At 52.6% G+C, this 18733-nt stretch overlaps 1 protein-coding gene across 1 annotated transcript in view; it reads left to right on the top strand.

Annotated features, from left to right (window-relative positions):
• The first annotated feature begins 321 nt into the window (after nucleotides 1–321).
• The window catches only part of snd1 (staphylococcal nuclease and tudor domain containing 1), a 108241-nt gene continuing 89829 nt past the window's right edge, over nucleotides 322–18733 (top strand). The window contains exons 1-10 of the mRNA XM_035402225.1: nucleotides 322–540; nucleotides 3048–3197; nucleotides 3499–3619; nucleotides 5144–5225; nucleotides 8811–8971; nucleotides 9647–9738; nucleotides 10167–10325; nucleotides 11033–11139; nucleotides 11512–11602; nucleotides 15601–15714. Of these exons, the coding sequence (XP_035258116.1) occupies nucleotides 358–540; nucleotides 3048–3197; nucleotides 3499–3619; nucleotides 5144–5225; nucleotides 8811–8971; nucleotides 9647–9738; nucleotides 10167–10325; nucleotides 11033–11139; nucleotides 11512–11602; nucleotides 15601–15714 (1260 nt within the window). The 5' untranslated portion in view covers nucleotides 322–357. The remainder of the gene's footprint in view (nucleotides 541–3047; nucleotides 3198–3498; nucleotides 3620–5143; nucleotides 5226–8810; nucleotides 8972–9646; nucleotides 9739–10166; nucleotides 10326–11032; nucleotides 11140–11511; nucleotides 11603–15600; nucleotides 15715–18733) is intronic.

The raw sequence follows: 18733 nt of genomic DNA, 5'->3' as shown, positions 1-18733 counted from the left end.
TTTCAACAGAGACTTTGGAATCGGCTCTCTCAACGGCACACGAGCAAGCATTAAGACCGCACGTCAGCCACACAAGCGAATATCTCCTTCATGTATTTAACGAAACTGAAAACTACAGTTGCCCTCTCGAGCACACCAGAAGCTTCATAAAACCCTCTGTATAGATAATCTGATGCTGACGTGTCGTCCATACTTCACATTCCGGAAGTTATAGTTTTCTATTCGTTACGATTTTGGAAAGTGGTCTATTTGCAATGTTTATTCCCACAATTGCCCCGGAACATGTTTTTAAATAAATGACGTGTATATCCTGTGAATACTGGGGTTGCATGACACCGTGTGTTTCCGGTTTAGTGAATGTGTACAGCGGCATTCGATTCTTCTTTCTTGAAACCCAGTAGAGCAGTCTCACCGACTCCCGACTCCTTTACCTGTTTCCCCCCATACGGCGTGTTTAAATCTGCGAATATGGCATCATCTGCATCCTCACAGGCACAAACAAACGCTGCTCCAGTTTTGCAAAGAGGGATTGTAAAAATGGTAAGTCAAAGACTTACTCGGGGGTGTTGAGGGGTTTTAAAAACCAAGCAGGCTAAATAAGTTGATTACAAGTGGATGGAATTAAGATATAGAAGTTGTTACTATATGTGCGTGGTCAAAGGTTTTGAGAAAATAATACAGGTCTGTGTTTACTCATAGTTCTGTGTACAGTTTGGTTGCTAGCTTGCTGAATTATTTGCTAGACACTAGACAGTTAGGTTGGGAGCCACCTTGCTAGCTTAGTAATGTTAGCTAATTAGTGGTCTTGTTTAATTGCCAGCTGTGTAGGTAGCTCCCAACTCTCTCGCGCTGGCAACTCATAGCTGCCAACATTTATTTTAAAAACTGTCATGGTAACTAGCTTCTTGACGTTTTGGTTGTTTCTCTAAGATCCGAAATCCACAAGGCAACAGATGAATATTCGAAAATGTTCTCAGTGCAACATTAGCCAGCCAATTAGTCAAATGTTCGCGTCAGGTGTGCTAATTGGGCATTTCATTTGCTGGTTAGACTAAATAATAATCTGCGTTTTTACAAAGTGAGGAGAGTACTGTGTAGCTCCAATTACTGTCACGTGTGGCACGGCATGGGCTGGAAATGGGCTAGTTAGCTAGCTGGAGCTAAGTGTTTGTACTCTGATCAAAGTTCCTTATTCTTCAAGCCAAGGTTGGGGCGATTACACCATTTGCGTAAAACGTCAGGAAATCAGAACGCATGTTGTCGGGGTGAAATCAGAACACATCTACTACGCCACGATATATTTTATCTTGCACACGTTAACCAGCGGGCTACTTCATGAAGTCTAAAGAGAAAGCTTTGCTTTGCTTAAGAAATGTGCCTTTCCAGAAACTCAGCAGTCCACTAAAATTAGTAGACTATTCGCGTCCGATTTCGTTGTTTGAACAATGATTGCGATTTGCGGACTGACGTTTAGTTTTAATGTAAGGTTGGCACGACCAAGCAGCTTTAATACTGATACCCACAATGACACGTAACCCCTGGAAATCTTTACAGTTGCACGCGTTTTACACGACGGTAGCGTAATTGATGACGTGGTGAAGTTGTAGATTTCTGCAGGACCAACTCTGAAATGAACACTGAAGATTTATAGTAAACATTCAGCAACAACGTGGCTCCATACGGGTTATGTCGGTTTTAGTATTTTAGATTATGTTTACGCTAGCCTATGAGCAATACGCGTTTGAATTTCCTGAATGTTTGCCCCAAATCAGTGCAGGCACTGTAGAACCTGTTTTAAAATGCATGTTATGATTATCCTCCATTGATTGTAAATTACTTTGTGTTGTGAAAACAGTTCTTCCGGATATTTACCATTTATATCACGTAATAAATAAATAAAATCCTGCTGGTTGTTTTTTCGTGGAAGTTAGTTCCCAATGATAGTCTAGCGGCTTTATTGCAGCTGTGGTTAATGATTGATGATGATTGCAAAATATCAGCTTCTATACCTCATGAATTTAAGCATACTCCCGTCAACAAACCCAACTTCCCAGCGGCTGCACAAATCTTTCCGTCGTTTTCATTTCGCGTCTTGACGCTGTCCTGTGAATTGTTTGTTTAGTCACATGCCCCAGAGAGCGTTATCCCACAGTCAGATACAATAGGCCTAGGGACACAGTCAGAGCCCTGTTTTGAAGTGTTATCTGTCCCCTTGGGGTATCTATAAAAAACCCTGGAGGGTTACCACATCAGGCTGTGACTGTCCCGTAGCGGTTGAAAGTCAGCTATTGTATAGCCTAACTGCCAATATGGATAACGTTCTTTTTTTTCGTTCTTCCTGGAGGGAAGGGGTGGGGTTACAGTAACACAGCTGTCCTGCAACACTTTTAATTGAGGTGCCGTGGGGAATGCAGATTTGGTTTCTAGAATAGGTTCTAGTTTAGTTTAGGTTGCATGCCTCCTATTTATTCGCAGGGCTATTTTGTCCTACTGTCTCTCAGGAAAGCAGCTCCTGAGGCCGACAGGCCTTCTGTGTTTTCTTATCAGCTTTTTTTGTGTGGTATTACCAAGTGAAGTGGACTAACTGGCATTGCTTGGATACAGTGTGCTGTTAAAAATGAGCTTTATACACCCTCATCATTGCAACAGTTATGTGGTCTATTTTTTGTTTCTCTTTCGTGAACAAAATGACTGTTTATTTGTCTCATCACGTGTTCATTTCTAAAATTTAACTGCACTGTAGATTTATGAGTTTTGGTTCACAAGCGCACATCCGTTTCGTGCCTTGGCTCTGAACTGAAATTTGGTTCCAGTTTCAGTTTTCAGCCTGTGGTCGCTTTTGAAGGCGTCGTTCTTTCCTGAAAAGTCTTGCAGAGGCGTGCTATTGATAAGTGAATCAGTGCACCCTTTTCGCCTATCCACCTTGGGTTGAGATCAGTGAATTAGCCATTCCGCACGGCGTCGTGATCAGTGGGGTGGGTTTTTTGCAGTCCCTGAATGGGGTCGGGCTCCTGACCGGCGCGTGTCCCTACCCTTCCCTCCCCCAGGTGCTGTCCGGGTGCGCCATCATCGTGAGAGGCCAGCCGCGCGGGGGCCCCCCCCCGGAGCGCCAGATCAACCTCAGCAACGTCCGAGCCGGGGCGCTGGCCCGCCGCGCAGCCCAGAGCCAGCCCGACACCAAGGACACCCCTGACGAGGTGAGCGGAGAGGGGCGGAGCTCCCCCCTTTGAACCCTTTAAGGCGTGACATCACAGATGTGTCATTAGAATGTTGTTAACTGAACATTCTAATGCTGATGTCACAATCACTGCTGGTAATTGAGAGTAACAGAGTTCTGGAACAGTGACTTAGAATTTTGAAAGACGTCTCGGCGTGTGTATTTTGAAGGGCATTCTCGTGGGTAAAAAAGGTCCCTTTGGCCTGCGAGAATGCGGCCGTCCGCTCGAGCAGGGGGGATGGGCGGAGTCTGTGCTCACCGGGGCCTTTTTTGCGTTGCAGCCCTGGGCCTTCCAGGCCCGCGAGTTCCTGCGGAAGAAGATGATCGGGAAGGAGGTGTGCTTCAGCGTGGAGATAAAGACGGCCCAGGGCAGGGAGTACGGCATGGTGTACCTCGGAAAAGGTACGGCACTGGGGACCGCGTCCACCTGCAGAAGCACCATAGAGAGCGGGGAAGCACAGCTCGTCTCTGTCGACCCAGCGGTCACCAACCCTGTTCCTGGAGGTCTGCCGTCCTGCAGGTTTTCACTCCAGCCCTGATTTGGCACACCTGGCTCAATTATGCACAACCCTAATTTGGCACACCTGGCTCAATTATGCACGGCCCTGATTTGGCACACCTGGTTAATTAGCGGCTCGTGGAGATCTGTGGCTGTTGAATGTGGTGTGCTGTGTTAGGACTGTACGTCTTGAGGAACAGGGTTGGTCAGCACTGCTGTGGACGGTGGAGTTTTGAGATGTGGGCCCAAGTGAACTTTTGCACTTGTTAGCAGTGCGATCGCTGTGGTGGTTGGGGGTTGGGGGTTGGGGGTTGGGGGTTGGGGGTTGGGGGGTGGGGGTGGGTGGGAGAACACTGTTTGTTATTGAATGTGAGCGCGAATAAACTGAATACTCAGCCCCTTTGCGGGGAAACCTTTTCGACCGAAAGTTTTAGCACGAATCGATCATTTTTTGAGACGTTGGATATTTAAAGTTTCCATCACCTAAGCACCTTTTTTTTTTTGTTTTTGTTTTTGTTTTAAGTCATTTCAGCTGTTTAAGCCGCCGTGAGACGGAAGGAGCGGAAGCAGCATTCTCGCGTCAACTGATTTTTGACGTGAGCGTTAGATTGGGAGCTACGGTGCTGAGCCCTGAAAATGGCTGTTCCGCGCACGGCGGCTACGACGGGTCTGCGCGGAAATTTTGATAAGATCAGCGAGCGCGCCCGTTTCCGTGGAGACCGACTTTAGAGAGAACTGCTGACGGAACCGCTTTATTTCTTCAGCGGGCGCGCCCGAAGTCTTTGAAGTGGTGCTGACAGCGGCAAAAAAAAAGAAAGCAAAAGTAACAAAAAAAAAAATAAAAAATCTGAATGAAACATTCATTGTTCCGTCTCTCCTCTGGCTTCAGGTGTTTTTTATGTGGTGTAATAAAAGTCCAGTACCGTCGTGGGGGTTTGAATCTGTGTGTTTTTTTAATGCTGAACGGACTGCCGGTGAAACACTTTATAGACGCGCCGGTCTGAGAACTCCTTTAAGTTCTGGGGACGGTTCCGGAATGTTCCGATTTGTATCGTCGTATTCCGCATATTGCGGTGCTGCTTCAGAAAGCCCTGCTACCGAACCCTGACCCTGTGGTTCAGAAGCGGGGGAGGGTGGACCCCTTTGGGCAGGGATCTCAAACTCCAAATCCTGGAGGGCCGCCGCGTCTGCTGGTTTTTGACCGTCTTCCTGTGCTTAATTGACATTGATTGGCTAAAGAGTCCCTACGCCTCATTTCCGATGCCTAAACTGACTGCCGATCGGAAGGAAATCGAAACCAGCAGAGACGTTACATTACAGTTACTTAGCAGACGCTTTTATCCAAAGCGACATACCAAAGTGCGGCCCTCCATGAGTGGAGTTTGCGACCCCTGCGTTTGAGTCTACCTGCTCTGTCCTTTCCGCAGACACCACGGGGGAGAACATCGCTGAGTCCCTGGTCTCAGAGGGCCTGGCCACAGTGCGCAGAGAGGGCATCCGAAGCAGCCAGTAAGGAGCGCCCGCCGACCGTCCCGCCCTTTCCCCACACCTCCCTCACCCGTCCGTCTGAGCCACGGCTGCCCAGCCCTGCTCCTGGAGATTCTCACTCCAGCCCTAACGAAGCCCACACCTGATTCAGCAGCTGGAGATCTCACTGAGCTGCTAATTAGTAGAGTCAGGTGTGCTCAATTAGGGTTGGAGTGAAAACCTGCAGGACAGGACCATAGATATCCAGGAAGGGGGTTGGGCAGCCCTGGGGTAAGTAATGTCAGGGGGGTTGTGGAATCGCTGGGTTCTGGCTACGCCACCACAGAGTTTAAGATGAGTGTGTGTCAGTGCAGCGGATCGCTCTGCTGTATCGACAGCCAGGCCCAAACCCCTCGGGGCCCGTGTTTACGCCCAACGCGCTGCGCTTTGTGTTCATTTTCAGTAACGCGTTCTCGGTGTGTTATCCATGCTTTCGGTGCCAGAGTCACAACTATCTGCTGGAAGCGGACAGAAAAAACAAACCGACCGCAGCGAGGAGGGAACGGGAGGTTTCGGGTCGCGTGCGCGGGACGAGGGCGAGGCGTTCTGCGGGTTAGGTCGAACGTGTTCCTGTTATTCCGGGGGTCGCTGGGGTTAACGGTTCTGATGGGGCGGGAGGTGCGTGGTCCCAGTGACAGTGGGACGTTTATCCTCCGACGCTCTGTCCCAAGGGAAGCTCAACGGGCCCTTGTCTGGGGATGCCAGCACAGGCTGGCACCAGGCCTCCGAGCTGGGCAAAGCTGGGGGGGGGGGGGGGGGTTTGTGGCTTGTGCAGAGACTTTTCCTAACCCCCCCCCCCCCCCCCCCCGTTAATCAGAAACGACCAGTTTTCCTCATGAGGTTTGTTTGACGACCATCCCAGATGTAGAGATGTTACAGGTATTCGGTCACATGACTGAAGTTGCAGCCTCCTCGTTTGCCGCGCTGTGATTGGATGCAGCTCTCCGGGCTCAGCCAGTCGCGTCGAGCATTACCGGCGTGCGCCGCACCTCGACTTTGCTTCACGGCTTGCTGCCCGGCGCTGTGCGTCTGGTCGAGTGGAGGGACGGCAGACCGGTGGGGTTGGCTTTCGGGTGAGAGAACGCTAACGTTGGCGGGCTTTGGAGGCGGGCCGTACGCCGAGAGGCGTGATTCGTCGGCCGTCCAGCGCCTTTATGCACCGCCACTGCAGACATGGCGTCTTTTGTTTGGAGGCCTTTCAGCGTTACTTTCTTTCGAGCCGCTTTGCTAAAAGAGTTCATTGAGTCCTTCCCAAAAACTCACAGACCCCCCCCCCCCCGCCCCACTTTAATTTCTTTGCACGGTTGCCAGTTTCCCCATTTAGAGTTTATTCTCCCCAAATGGCTAAAAGGCATTCTGTTCTTCTGCTTCAGTTGTTCTGCTCCCCTGCTGGCTTTGCTAATCCCCCACCTCCCCCCCCGCTGTACAACACAGACAAGCGTCCAAACACGTCTTCCTCCAGCGCCCACGCAAACGCACGCGTCGCTCGTCGCTAACGGCGACGGGCTCAGCCAGTGACCCGGGCGATCGCTCTTGCGTTCCCCGTTTTTCTGCCGTCCGGTTCGGTCCCCCCCCCCCCCCCGTGCACCGCCGAGCATAAATTAGACGGTCAGTCGCTCCCCCCAGCCCTCGCTACGGCTCATCCGTCCTCTCTCCGATAGAGAGGCGGACGGAAGCGTTTCGGGAGCGCCCCGGCGGCTCGAACCCTTTCATTCCGCGCGTCGCGTTCCCGTTTTTCGATTTCGGGTGAGAGAGCGGGCCTCGCTGCCAAATTGGAGCCCTCCGACGTGCTTCGAATCCTGAGGAGCCGCAGCTTCGCCAGCCCTTCCTCCGGCAGACGCGGGCCCAGTTTGCACCGAGCAGCCCTTACAGGCCTGCTGACCTAGCGTGGGTGACCTCAGCTGCTCCCGCCTCTCTTCAGCAGATATAGTTTCTCGCCGCCGCCGGCTGAGTCGGCACAAAGCGGAGGGTTTTCCCGAAGAGGTGAAACCCCGCCCTCTTTAATTCGAGGACGGCGTCTGCGCTCTGAGAATCGTAATGGCGCTCACCGCAGGGTCCGAACAGATGTCTGCCTCGCTTCGTAAAGTCTGCAGAAGGTACCCTTGATCAGAATGAATGGATCCCGTGGGGACGCTTTTTTATTATTATTTTTTTTTCTTATTATACAGGATTGGATTGAACGCCGTTTGTCTCGTTGGCTGCATTTATGGCTTTTTTTTTTTTTCTTCCTGGCACTGGTTCGCTGCTAAAATGACAGGTTTTCTGGGGTTAGGAGTTCCCTGCTACAGCGCAGTAATCGTCTAGTTAGCCAAGCAGTTGGCGCCAAATTATCTCGCAGAGGAACTGGAAAAAGTAGCGTTGGCCGTTTTTTAAATTTTCGCCCTTCTTATGTCAGGCTTTTAATGTGGAGAGCGTACAAATTTGGGTACCGTGTGACTGCAGTCGGGGAAAAGTGTTTCTCCATAAAAGGAGCTGAAGTTTGGAGTGAGAAGAAAGGCCTGTTTTGCAAGTCCGTGTCCAGCCTTGCTAATTAGAGCACGGTTTTCCGGAACATTCTGCGACGCGGTGCCCTTTGTGATGAATTGAAATCCACTTAAAAGCCTTCCCTGGGCCTTTTCTGTCTGCATTTCTAAATAATGATGTGCGTTTGTAAAAAAAAAAAAAAAAAAAGGTGCTTTCATATTAGCCAGCCATCTGATGCCCTGAGGCCTGTCCAATATTGTCGGATTAAAAGAATTAAAGACGACCAATGAAAAGTTTGACGAGCAGGCGGCCTTGGTGTACTGAAGAATCACACTTTTTTTTTTTTTTTGCTGTTGAAAGATTGTTATCTAAAGGTTTTTATCATTGTTTATTATGTCGCAGCTTAGGGATTTGAGCTTTTTGGGTTTTATCTGGGCCTGAGCTTAGGTTCGGAGAAGGCAGACTCACTTTAGAGGGTCCTAGCGATGTGAAATAGGCGATAGAGAGCTGGGCTAGTGACAAGCTTTCCGGGTTGAATTGAATTTGGTGGGGCGGGGGAGGTTGAGCCGGTGGTTCATCATATAGTTTAACTCCGAGCATATGTCGGCATGAAGAAGTATACTGCCGTATCTGTGGATACACGGAACTTGAGCGGCATTCGTCACCGTGGAAACGGGTACCTGCGCCGAACCATAATAAAACACTTTAAGCACTGTGGCAATGAGGGAGTGCGACTCCTGTAATTCGATACAGGCCGTGTTTATTCTCTTGTTCCTCAGATTGAATATTTGCGAAATCTATCACGGATTTTTAGTCCCCGAGCGCAGCGTGAAACCGTCACTTCCCGGGCGGCGAAATGAATAACATCAATGAATCGTCTTCGTAAACCTAAAGAAAGCTGCGGATTTATGCGGCGTATTACAGTGTTGTGGAATTCATTTCCATTCACGGTGTGCGCCGGGATAAGTAATGACTGAATACGCAGAGTAGAACTTTGTGTTCTTTTTATGTCTCTGGAAAACGTATAGCGTGTGTATGCAAGTATAACCCAGGCGAAGACTTTTGTCTTGTTGATCTTTATCGTTCTCCCGCTGATCTTCGCAGCCCTGACCAGGCCAGGCTGTGCGACCTGGAGGACCAGGCGAAAGCGTCCAAAAAAGGGATGTGGTCGGAAGGGGGCGGGGCCCACACCATCCGCGACCTCAAGTACAGCATCGAGAACCCGCGCAACTTCGTGGACTCCCTGCACCAGAAGCCCGTGAACGGTAGGTCTGCCGCCGCGGCCCGGCCTGGGGGGGGGGCGTTTCCGCCGCGAAGGCACGCCCTCATCCCGCCAGATCCTTTCGCCGTATCTTCCCACTCCTCTTTTCCTGCAGTACATCCTCCAGGCCACTAGGGGGCCCTGGAGGTGAACGGGTGGGTTCATTTGTTGGGCTGTTTGAATGGCGAGCATTAGCGCTAACGTAGCGAGGGCGCTCTAACCCACAGGAAGCACCCGAACACCCCCCCCCCCCCATTGATGCGTATTCCCCGTAGTTGGAGCTTGGCGAGTTTCCCCCGCTGAGCTCCGTTGGGGTTTCGCGCCTCTCCCACGTGCTCGCGCTGATCTTTCGGCGTGTTTCCGCGACACGTCTCCGCTCTCCCCGCTCACGCGTGTGCAAACACGGGCGCTAACGAGCGCGGCTGGGGAGCGGGCTGCTCGGATCCCGCCGACACGCCTCCGCCATCGCGCTCGCCGCCACGGCGCCGTTGGGCGGCAGTGTGGTGTAATGGGTAAGGAGCTGGTCTTGTAACCTAAAGGTCGCCGGTTCGATTCCCGGGTAGGACACCGTTGTACCCTTGAGCAAGGTACTTAACCTGCATTGCTTCAGTATATATCCAGCTGTATGTAAAAAAACGTTGTGTAAGAAGCTTTGTTTTTCTCCCCCCCCCCCCCCCAGCGATCATCGAGCACGTCCGCGACGGCAGCGTCGTCCGAGCCCTCCTCCTGCCCGACTGCTACCTGGTCACCGTCATGCTATCCGGCGTAAAGGTGCGGTCGCGCCGGACCCGCCCCTCGCCTTTGGTTCCTCGCGGCGGGTCATGTGATCATGTCGGCCCCGCCCAGAGTCCGGGGCGGGTGGCAGACAGTGCGGTCACCCAATGAGCTGCTCGCATTCATTCCCTGAAAACCCAACATTACTGCAGTATGCCCAAGCTCATAGGTCTCATTTTTACTTTGGGGAGGGGCAGCAAATGGTACCACGCAATACTACATTATAATATTGAAGAAGGACCATTTGATTTGGTGGGGGGGGGGGTCTACACCCATAAATATGCGCCCCCATCTTAGACCACAGCTGTGACACTAACTGTGAAGCTCTTTAAATGATAATGTTGTACACTCCCTCCGTTGTGTCAATCGTTTTTACATTCCGCGTTCCTGTCTCTTCCCCCGCCCCGCCCCGCCCGCGTGTCCAGTGCCCCACCTTCAAGCGGGAGGCGGACGGGACGGAGTCGCCCGAGGCCTTCGCCGCCGAGGCCAAGTTCTTCACCGAGTCGCGGCTGCTCCAGCGGGACGTGCAGATCATCCTGGAGAGCTGCCCCAACCAGGTCATCCTGGGCACCATCATGCACCCGGTGAGCCCCCCCGCACCAGAAAGGCTGCGGTGGCGATCCACTGCTTGTTGACGGGTGTTGACATGGCGACTGGCACGGCGACTGGCATGGCGACTGGCATGGCGACTTGACGATCGGCGCATAGCAACCCTAACGAGCTAACCTCGGCAAGGCATTAGGATTATGGAGTTGGGAGTCAGTCGACCTGAGTCATTCTGAAGTATTCTAGCGAAACGTGCCGGTAAATACGGCCAAGTATTTTAGGAAAGTGCACCCTTTAAAATGAGTCGGGATAGAAATGGAGATGTATGGAAATTTTGTCGTTTCATTTCCAAAAACCAACTGAAAGAGAGGAAAAAAAAAAAAAAAAGAAGTCTGCTGTGGATCAAGCGCTCATCACCGCGATTCACAAACTGAAGGACTGTTTCCATAGCAACGTGTCGAGAGCCTGTTGAGTGGGTGGGTCTCATCTTTAGCTCTGGACTGTTGGATGCGGGAGACGGCCGTAGCCTTCGACTGACGTTCTAAACTCTGCCGCTCCCACCGCGCACTTCCTGCTGAAAACTCTCTGATTGATCTGAGGGAGGGGGCTGATCTGAGCCGCTCTTAGATGTAGTGAGTCAGTGAGTGTGTGTGTGTGTGTGTGTGTGTGTGTGTGTGTGTGCGCGTGTGTGTGTGTGTGCGCGCGCGTGCGTGCGTGTGTGTGACCTCTCCCTCGTCCGCTGCAGAACGGGAACATCACAGAGCTGCTGCTGAAGGAGGGCTTCGCCCGCTGCGTGGACTGGTCCATGGCGGTGTACACGCAGGGCGCCGACAAGCTGAGGGCGGCCGAACGGTGAGCCACGGTCCGCCCGCGGTCAGGCAGCGGTCAACCGCCTTCACCCACTGTCCGGTGGTCACATCTGTCCCTCTGCATTCATTCCCAGTCCTTTTTAAGATTGTAGAAGTAGCACAGTGTATTTAAGTCCCACACACCCCCCAATAAAAAAATATTTGCAGTGTCATATTTGGGGGACGTTCAAACTCACAGTTACTCTTGAACAGGCAGACGCCCGCTGTCGCTGCCACGCGTGGTCATCACGCGCGATGCGTTGACTGGCAACAGCCAATCGTGAGGGTGCATCGCACACCGCTTTGCTAACGGGGCGAGGCTCTCTCTCTCTCACTCTCTCTCTCTCTCTCTCTCTCTCTCTCTCTCTCGCGACAGGTCAGCCAAAGAGCGCAAGGTCAGGATCTGGAAGGACTACGTGGCCCCCACTGCAAACCTGGATCAGAAAGACCGGCAGTTTGTGGCAAAGGTGAGAAGTACAGGGTGTGGGGACAGCACGTAGAGAGGTTTGGGCTGAACCATGTTAAACTGGGGGGAGTTGGGTGGAACCATGTTAGACTATGAGGAAGAACATAGAGGTTTGGGTTGAGCTATGTTAAACTAGGGGGAGAATAGAGAGGTTTGGGTTGAACCATGTTAAATTAGGGGGGAGCACAGAGAGGGTTGGGCTGAACCATGTTAAACTAGGGGGAGCACAGAGAGGGTTGGGCTGAACCATGTTAAACTAGGGGGAGCACAGAGAGGGTCGGGCTGAACCATGTTAAACTAGGGGGAGAGCAAAGAGGTTTGAGTTGAATAGTATTAAACTAAGGTGAAAGGGCATAGCAAATTGGTGACTTTTCCATCTCTTCTGATCTATTCTGTGCACGGATTCCATTATCCACCCTGGGGACTCAAATTTGGCCCTCAAGGCCAGTGGTACTACTGGCTTCTTTTTCTAGCTGATAGTTAGATGATTGATTGATGTTGTTAATTGGCAACATTCCACTCACCTGGTGCCCCAGGGCTAAATTAGCCCCTAATTAGAGGGGAAGAATGAAAGCCCAGCAGCTCTAACCAGCCATGAGGGCCAGATTTGCTTTTCTTTTTAAAAAAAAATTATTATTATTATTTTTTTAAGATTTGAGAAGCAGCGTCTGCTGGGTTTTGTTCTCGCATTAAAATCGTCGGCGTGATTTAGAACCCAGACGTCTGGCGGAGTCGAGCGGGCGGTTTTTTTAATCAGCCGCTTTGATTGGCCAATTAACCGCCGGGTTTCAGAGAGAGCCCGCGGTCGCCCCGGCGCCGGGGCCGGCCGCCGCAGCTCCGAAGGTCACCGAGGGGTCAAGGCGGGTGAGCCGCCAGCTTCGGCTCGCCCTTAATTTCGCCCGGGCGGCCGCGTGCCCCCGGGTTTCTGGACCGCGGCCCCGCTCCGGAGGGCTTTCGGGAAGCGGACGGGCTCGGCGCGGACGACGCGGAAGCTTTTACGGCCGATATCGGCGTGATAAACGCGAACCCGCGCTGCTTGAGCGACCTGATTATTTTTTTATTTAAGATGCGCGCATAAACCTTTTATTTTACAAGGACGTCGTGCCCAGATTTAAAACCACCTTTTTGCCAGGGAGGAGGTAGCCCCTGCCAAGGTAAGCGCTGCAGAACAGAGACAGTAAAAGCTCACTGAGCACCAGACCAGACTCGCAGCACAATGTGCGCAAAGTCCCAGATCCCTCGGTCCGGGAAAGAAAGCAGCCAGCGAAGGCTATCGGGTATTTAAAACTGGCTGCCATCAGTAAAGAGTTCACAAGCTGTGCTCTGATTGGTTAAAGTGGTACATTGCTTGAGTTTGGTCTGCAACTACAGTCTAGGGTCCGCCGGTAACAAGTAAAGTTTTACTTGTAAATCATTTTGAAAGTTGGAGTGAATGCATTTGTGTTTTGTGCATCGCTGGCTTGTGTTTACCCGGGTGGGGATGCAAGGGGTTTTTTTCCTCCCTCAATTTCGTAACGAGAGCTCACCCTTCTGACACTTTAGGAACCAGCGCCTCAGTCTCTTCCCTCAGTCGAATTCGGAAGGCTTGAAATACTCGCGTCAGCCCTTTGATTCTGTGAATGGTGGCGCTTGCCAGTCTTGCTTGTTTCAGCACCATCGTCTTCCTGACACGCGGTGTTCAGATGAAGTGGTTTTTGTAGACTTTGCCACAGATTTCTCACAGATTTGAACAGGGAGGTGCCAAAAGTTCCCCCCCCTACACACACACCCTTTGATGTGAGATGATAATTATTTAAATGATTGTTGATCGTAATTATTTGTCATTGTGGGTTTGTGACTCAACCCCCTGCTGTGAAGCACGCCAGCTTCTCAAAGGTCAGGCTCAAGGTCACTGACAGAGCGAGGTCTCGTGTTTCCACGACGCCGAGCGCGTTCCCCCCCCCCCGCGGAAGGTTCGGGCCGCGAGCGGAGAGAGAGGACAAGGTCGATCACGGGATCCGCGGGTTCGAAACGCTGAAGGCGTCGCTGAAGCCGTCTGCGTGGATGTAATTGGGTGCGTGGGGGGGGTGGAGTCGAGTCCCTTTGCTGCAGAGGGCTATACTGGAAGCCGCCACCGGGGGGCAGCATCTCCCTGCAGCGCGCCCGGTCTGGAGCAGTGCGCTCTGCAGAGGACGGCGTGTGCCTCTGCTCATAAGACGCCAGCGCTCTCTCTCTCTCTCTCTCAGTGTTTTCTCCCCCCGCGACCGTTAATTCCATTCATTTATTTTATTTTATTTTTTTGGTCTGAAAACATTTTGATAAAATTGCTCGCTAATTAGGAATCCAGATAATAATGGGCTGACGAGGAGTTAATTGATTCGCCGTTCAGAGAGTCGGGGGCCGAATTGTTATCGCCCAGCGCCCCCCCCCCCCTTATTTTCCTGTGATTAAAACATGATGGATTTTCAACACAACAATTTGTATGTAGCCTGCGATTCATTCTCCCCCCCGTCTGCTGGACTGTGTGGCAAATTGAGTTTTCCTCTGCCCCCCCCCCCCACAACACTCCCTCCCCTCCATCCTCGTTTGCGTCCCTTGCTTTTTGTTTTACCTACGAAGCTTCCGTACGGTTCCTCTACACAAAAACAAAACTTCTAAAATTGCTATTGAGCGCAGTTTTTCATTCTGTCATTCACAGCTTCTGACCTTGTCAGTCTTGTTTTTGGTTTTTGCCTTGTGCCCAGATTGTCTACCCACAATGCACTCTTCTATCCTTACGGCTGTAAATGAAGCTGAACTTGGACAGTAGGCATTTTGATAACACGCTGTGCAGCTTGGATAGGAGGATGTTCCTTTTTTTCTGTGGACACGGTGATGTTCGCAAAAAAAAATTTGCTGAGCGGGGACGGAACAAATGTCACGGTGATGCAGATTGTGAGGGTTCCTGTCCTTTTGGGCTGCATAATTAATGAACCCTTTAATTTGAGCTGACACCCATTTTTAAACCCCGCCATCTCCGATACGGCCACAGGAAGTGATGTAACCACCCCCCCCCCTCCCCTTCGCCAGGTGAGCGTGTCCCTCTCCCTGTACTTTTGAGCAGAAGCGCCAACTGCCTGCAGCATCCAACATCCCCCATAATGCACGGCGGCGGCGTCGCCTCTCGCTCGCTGGCCCACACTCTCATCTCCGAAGAGGGGCCTCTGCCATCTGGACAGGACGAGGGAGGGGGGGGGTAGTTGGGAGGGGGGAGAGGGGGGATTTTAGTTTGAGTGGCGGGGTCGCTCGAAGTCAAGCAGCGATTGACTCCTTTTTTTGGGGGGAGCGCTGGGAGCCCCTGTTTACTTACTCTGTTTACCTCCCGGCCGGGCTCGCGTTACCCCGCGGCTCTGGCTTGCGTCCCTGAGGGAGAGGCGGCCCGCCGCTACCTGCCAGCAAACGCACACTCCGCCACGCGCCCAAAAACCCCAATCAGCTCTACAATCTGTTCCCAGCGCTATCGCTCTTCTTCTGTGGTTTCTGCCTTACTCGCGATCCACTTTTACCGGAGGAATGTTTACATGTTTTTTTTTTTTTTTTCTCTGTGTGCTCCAAACAAATCGTCCAAATATTGTTTTTGCGCGTTAGCGCTCGTTACGCCGCCTTGGCTTCGTTCCGTACCACGCCGATCGGGAGAAAACGAAAACCCCTGGGCAAGTCTGTGGTCGTGCCGTAAAAGGCGTAAATCATGTGGTCATGTGACCTCGCCACGTGTCCAACAGAAATGGCCGAGCGGTATTTTCATATCCAAATCAACATTGTCATTCCTTCAAAGTAACCTCAGTTTGCTGCTGGATCTGTGTGATGCTAAAATGAATGCTTAGTACCATTGAGATGTCTGTATTTTTCAGGCACATCTGTAGTTCCTTTTCTGCAATGTTCAGTTAGAGTTTAAGGTTGAGTAGCGATACCGTCGGGCCCGTGGGCACTCGGTCGGAGCGGGGCGTTAACGTCCGTCTGTCTGTCTGTCTTGCGCGGCAGGTGATGCAAGTGGTGAACGCAGACGCCATCGTGGTGAAGCTGAACTCGGGCGAGTGCAAGACCATCCACCTGTCCAGCATCCGGCCCCCCAGGATCGAGGGAGAATCCAATCAGGTAAGGCCTCTCCGCTCAGCCGCCCCGCTTTCCGATTGGTCGAGAGCTTCGCCGACGCCAACCCGCGCGTCTCTTGCCTCGGTCGGCCATTTTAGAAAAGGTGCATCGGCATAGGTGTCTTTTTAAAAAATGTATTTATTTTCCGAAGGGAGCCTGACGGTCTTATTAACCTTCGATTAAGAGCTCTTGGAGGACTCGAACGCGAGCCAGTTTTTTTTTTTTTTTTAACTTTCCACCGAGTGTCTCATTACCGGAGCTCCTGAAGGCACGGGGGGAAAACGGAGCTGTAAACAGATTTCTGAGCCCATGTCGCACGCGGGCGTCTGGCAGATCCGTCTTGGAGGAGGAGGTCCGATGAGACGCAGTGGAGCTCGGGGGGGGGGGGGGGATGTTCATGGAGGGGGGGGGCTGCTCGCGCACGCCGGACACATGGTGGTGCTGTTGCGCCAGGAAACGCCCTCGCCTGTCGAGCGCTGCGTAGGAAGCGTCTGATTGGCCCAGCCCGACTTAAAGCCCCCCCCCCTACCCCTGCCTCAACATACGCACATATAAGATCCTGACACACGTTCCTGCATACACATATGCAGCTATATAATGTCACACACACACACACACACACACACACACACACACCTGCTCACCATTCCCATGTGTAATCACCTGATCACAGTTGGACTCTCCTTATGTTGTTTTTTTAGCAAAGGCCCAATGCGGTGTCCCCCCCCCCCCTCCCTGACGTCTGTTGTGATCACCCTGCCAAACGTATGGGCAGACTCACTCTGTGGCAGCTCTCCCCAACCCCCCCCCCCCCCCCCCCCACTCCCCCCTCCCTCGGAGAAAGGAAATTCTGCTGCAAGAGAAAGCCTGCAATTCAGGGCTCATTGATGTTTTAAGAAGCTAATAGAACTAGCTAAAAATACAGAGGGAGAGAGGGGGGAAGGAGATAGAGAGCAAAGTGGAATGAGAGAGGGAGCGAGGGGGGAAGAGAGAGAGAGAGGGAGGGGGAATGAGTGAGGGAGAGAAGGAGAGAGAGAGAGAGAGAGGGAGGGGTAGGGAGAAGGGGGGGTTGAATTAGCTGCATAGGGTTGTCCCTCATTTTGCTGCGTTTGCCCAAGATTTATGACCAGCGCCCCCCCTCCTCCCCCCTGCTTTTGGGGACAGGCGTGTTTTGTATGACGCAGCGACTGTTCAAAACCCCTTCGTCAGGGTCCGGTCCTGGTTTAGGGAGTACACGACTCATTGGGGGGGGGGACTGTAACAACCCCCCCCCCCCCTCCCCTACCCGCCCACGTCCCCTCCCCCCTCCCCCCCTCCCCCCCACCCTCCCACGTCCCCTCCCCCCTCCCCCCCTCCCCCCCACCCTCCCGAGCCGACAGCACAGTAATCCTCTGAAATGACTGAGAGATGATCTCGGAGCGGGAGCCGCCACAGTCTCCCCCCCGCCCCCCTCCCCTCCGCTCCCCTCCGAATCTCCCCTCGGTTACGCGTCTAATGAGTGCCAGGCTCCTGCTGCTTGTGCGAGTCAGAGGCCATTGTTCTGTAGTAATGCCCCCCCCCCACCCCCCCCTTTTTAAAGGATTGTGCCCCGGCCAATTGTGATGTCACAGCTCGCATCATCCTAAATGCCTCTCTCATGAAATGGGTCCGCTCTCCGGCTGAAAGTGAACCCCCCCCCCTTTTTTCCCCTCCTTTCCTCCTTTCCTCATTTTTCTTTTGAAAATGTCATTCGTGGCTGATACCAGTAATCATTTTCTCTGACTGGGCTTCTCAAAGAAAGATTACTCTTTTTTTTTTTTTTTTTTTTTCTTCTTCCTTCCTTCCCCCCCTTTTTTTTTTCCTTCAATTTTTTTTTCCCAATTTCAATTTCACCATGAAGAACCACGCTCGTGGTGCAGTCACACTCAATTTGACCAGATTGAACGGGGATTAGAATGTAATTGTATTATTATTGTTATTATTATTATTATTATGCTGCCAGTTCCTTAGCAGGGCCTGGGCTCGAAGTGATCGACGGGTTGTGATGGGAACCGGAGAAATCCGGTGTGCATTTGCACACTGTTTTAGGTCCGACTTTTTCAGTGAAATGTGGGTGGGCTGTAATGTGTGTGTGTGTGTGTGTGTGTGTGTGTGTGTGTGATTGTGTGCGTGTGTTTGTGTGTGTCTCTCCAGCCTGCCTCTGGCTGCGTGTGTGACTGCGCTGTAATTTCTGGCGCACTGAGACCTCTGACTGAGACTGCAGTCTGAGACCTCAGCTCCTGCGTCACAGTCTCCCCCTCCTGCCGCTGAGAGTCCTCCTCCTCCCCCGGACCCTGCGATATCGCGTCTGTCTCTGGCCACAGAGCCGCAGAGCTGCAGAGCCTGTGGTGTGCAGGTGTTAGTGGAGCGGTAATGTTCTCTCGTATTAAAACGCAGCCCCCCTTCTGCAGTCGACCACCCGCCCCCCCTTCACGCTCCATAGCAGCCCCCCCCCCCCCCCCCCCCCTTGATTTTATCAGCTGAGAAATATTGGCTATGGACCGCTTGGCGTTGATAACATCCGTGCCGGTATCGACCCCCGGAAAATCGATGCAGACGGAGCGAGGGCATCTGCAGGCGCTCTCCCTGAACCCCCCACCCCACGTCCCCCCCCCCCCCACCCCGCCACCCGTCACCGGGAGACCCAGACCCCTGCAAACCCGCCCCCCCCCTCCGCCCGCCTGTCACAGAGCTCCCCAAACCACAGAGCCTGGAATACGCGCGGGCCAGTTTTTTGTCCATTTTTGTTTTTTTTTGTTTTTTCTCCCAGAGTGCACGGCAGCCGCTAGCGGAACGGCTCGGCGGGTTTGCGCCGCGCTCCGTCCCGGCGGCGGCCTGTTCGGTTTAACCGCCCGGCGCCAGCCTCGCCCGCCGCGGCCTGCCGGAGCAGATGCGGACGGGCCGGACGCCATCTGCTGAAGCGGCGTCGAACCGATGTTCAGAAAATCCGCTCGGCGTCCGTCCCGCCGCCCGAGGCTTACGATGGGGAATGCAACGCTGCTTT

Source organism: Anguilla anguilla, chromosome 19 (genome assembly GCF_013347855.1).
Source record: "Anguilla anguilla isolate fAngAng1 chromosome 19, fAngAng1.pri, whole genome shotgun sequence".
Lineage (NCBI taxonomy): Eukaryota > Metazoa > Chordata > Actinopteri > Anguilliformes > Anguillidae > Anguilla > Anguilla anguilla.
This window is presented reverse-complemented; position numbering and strand designations above follow the sequence as displayed.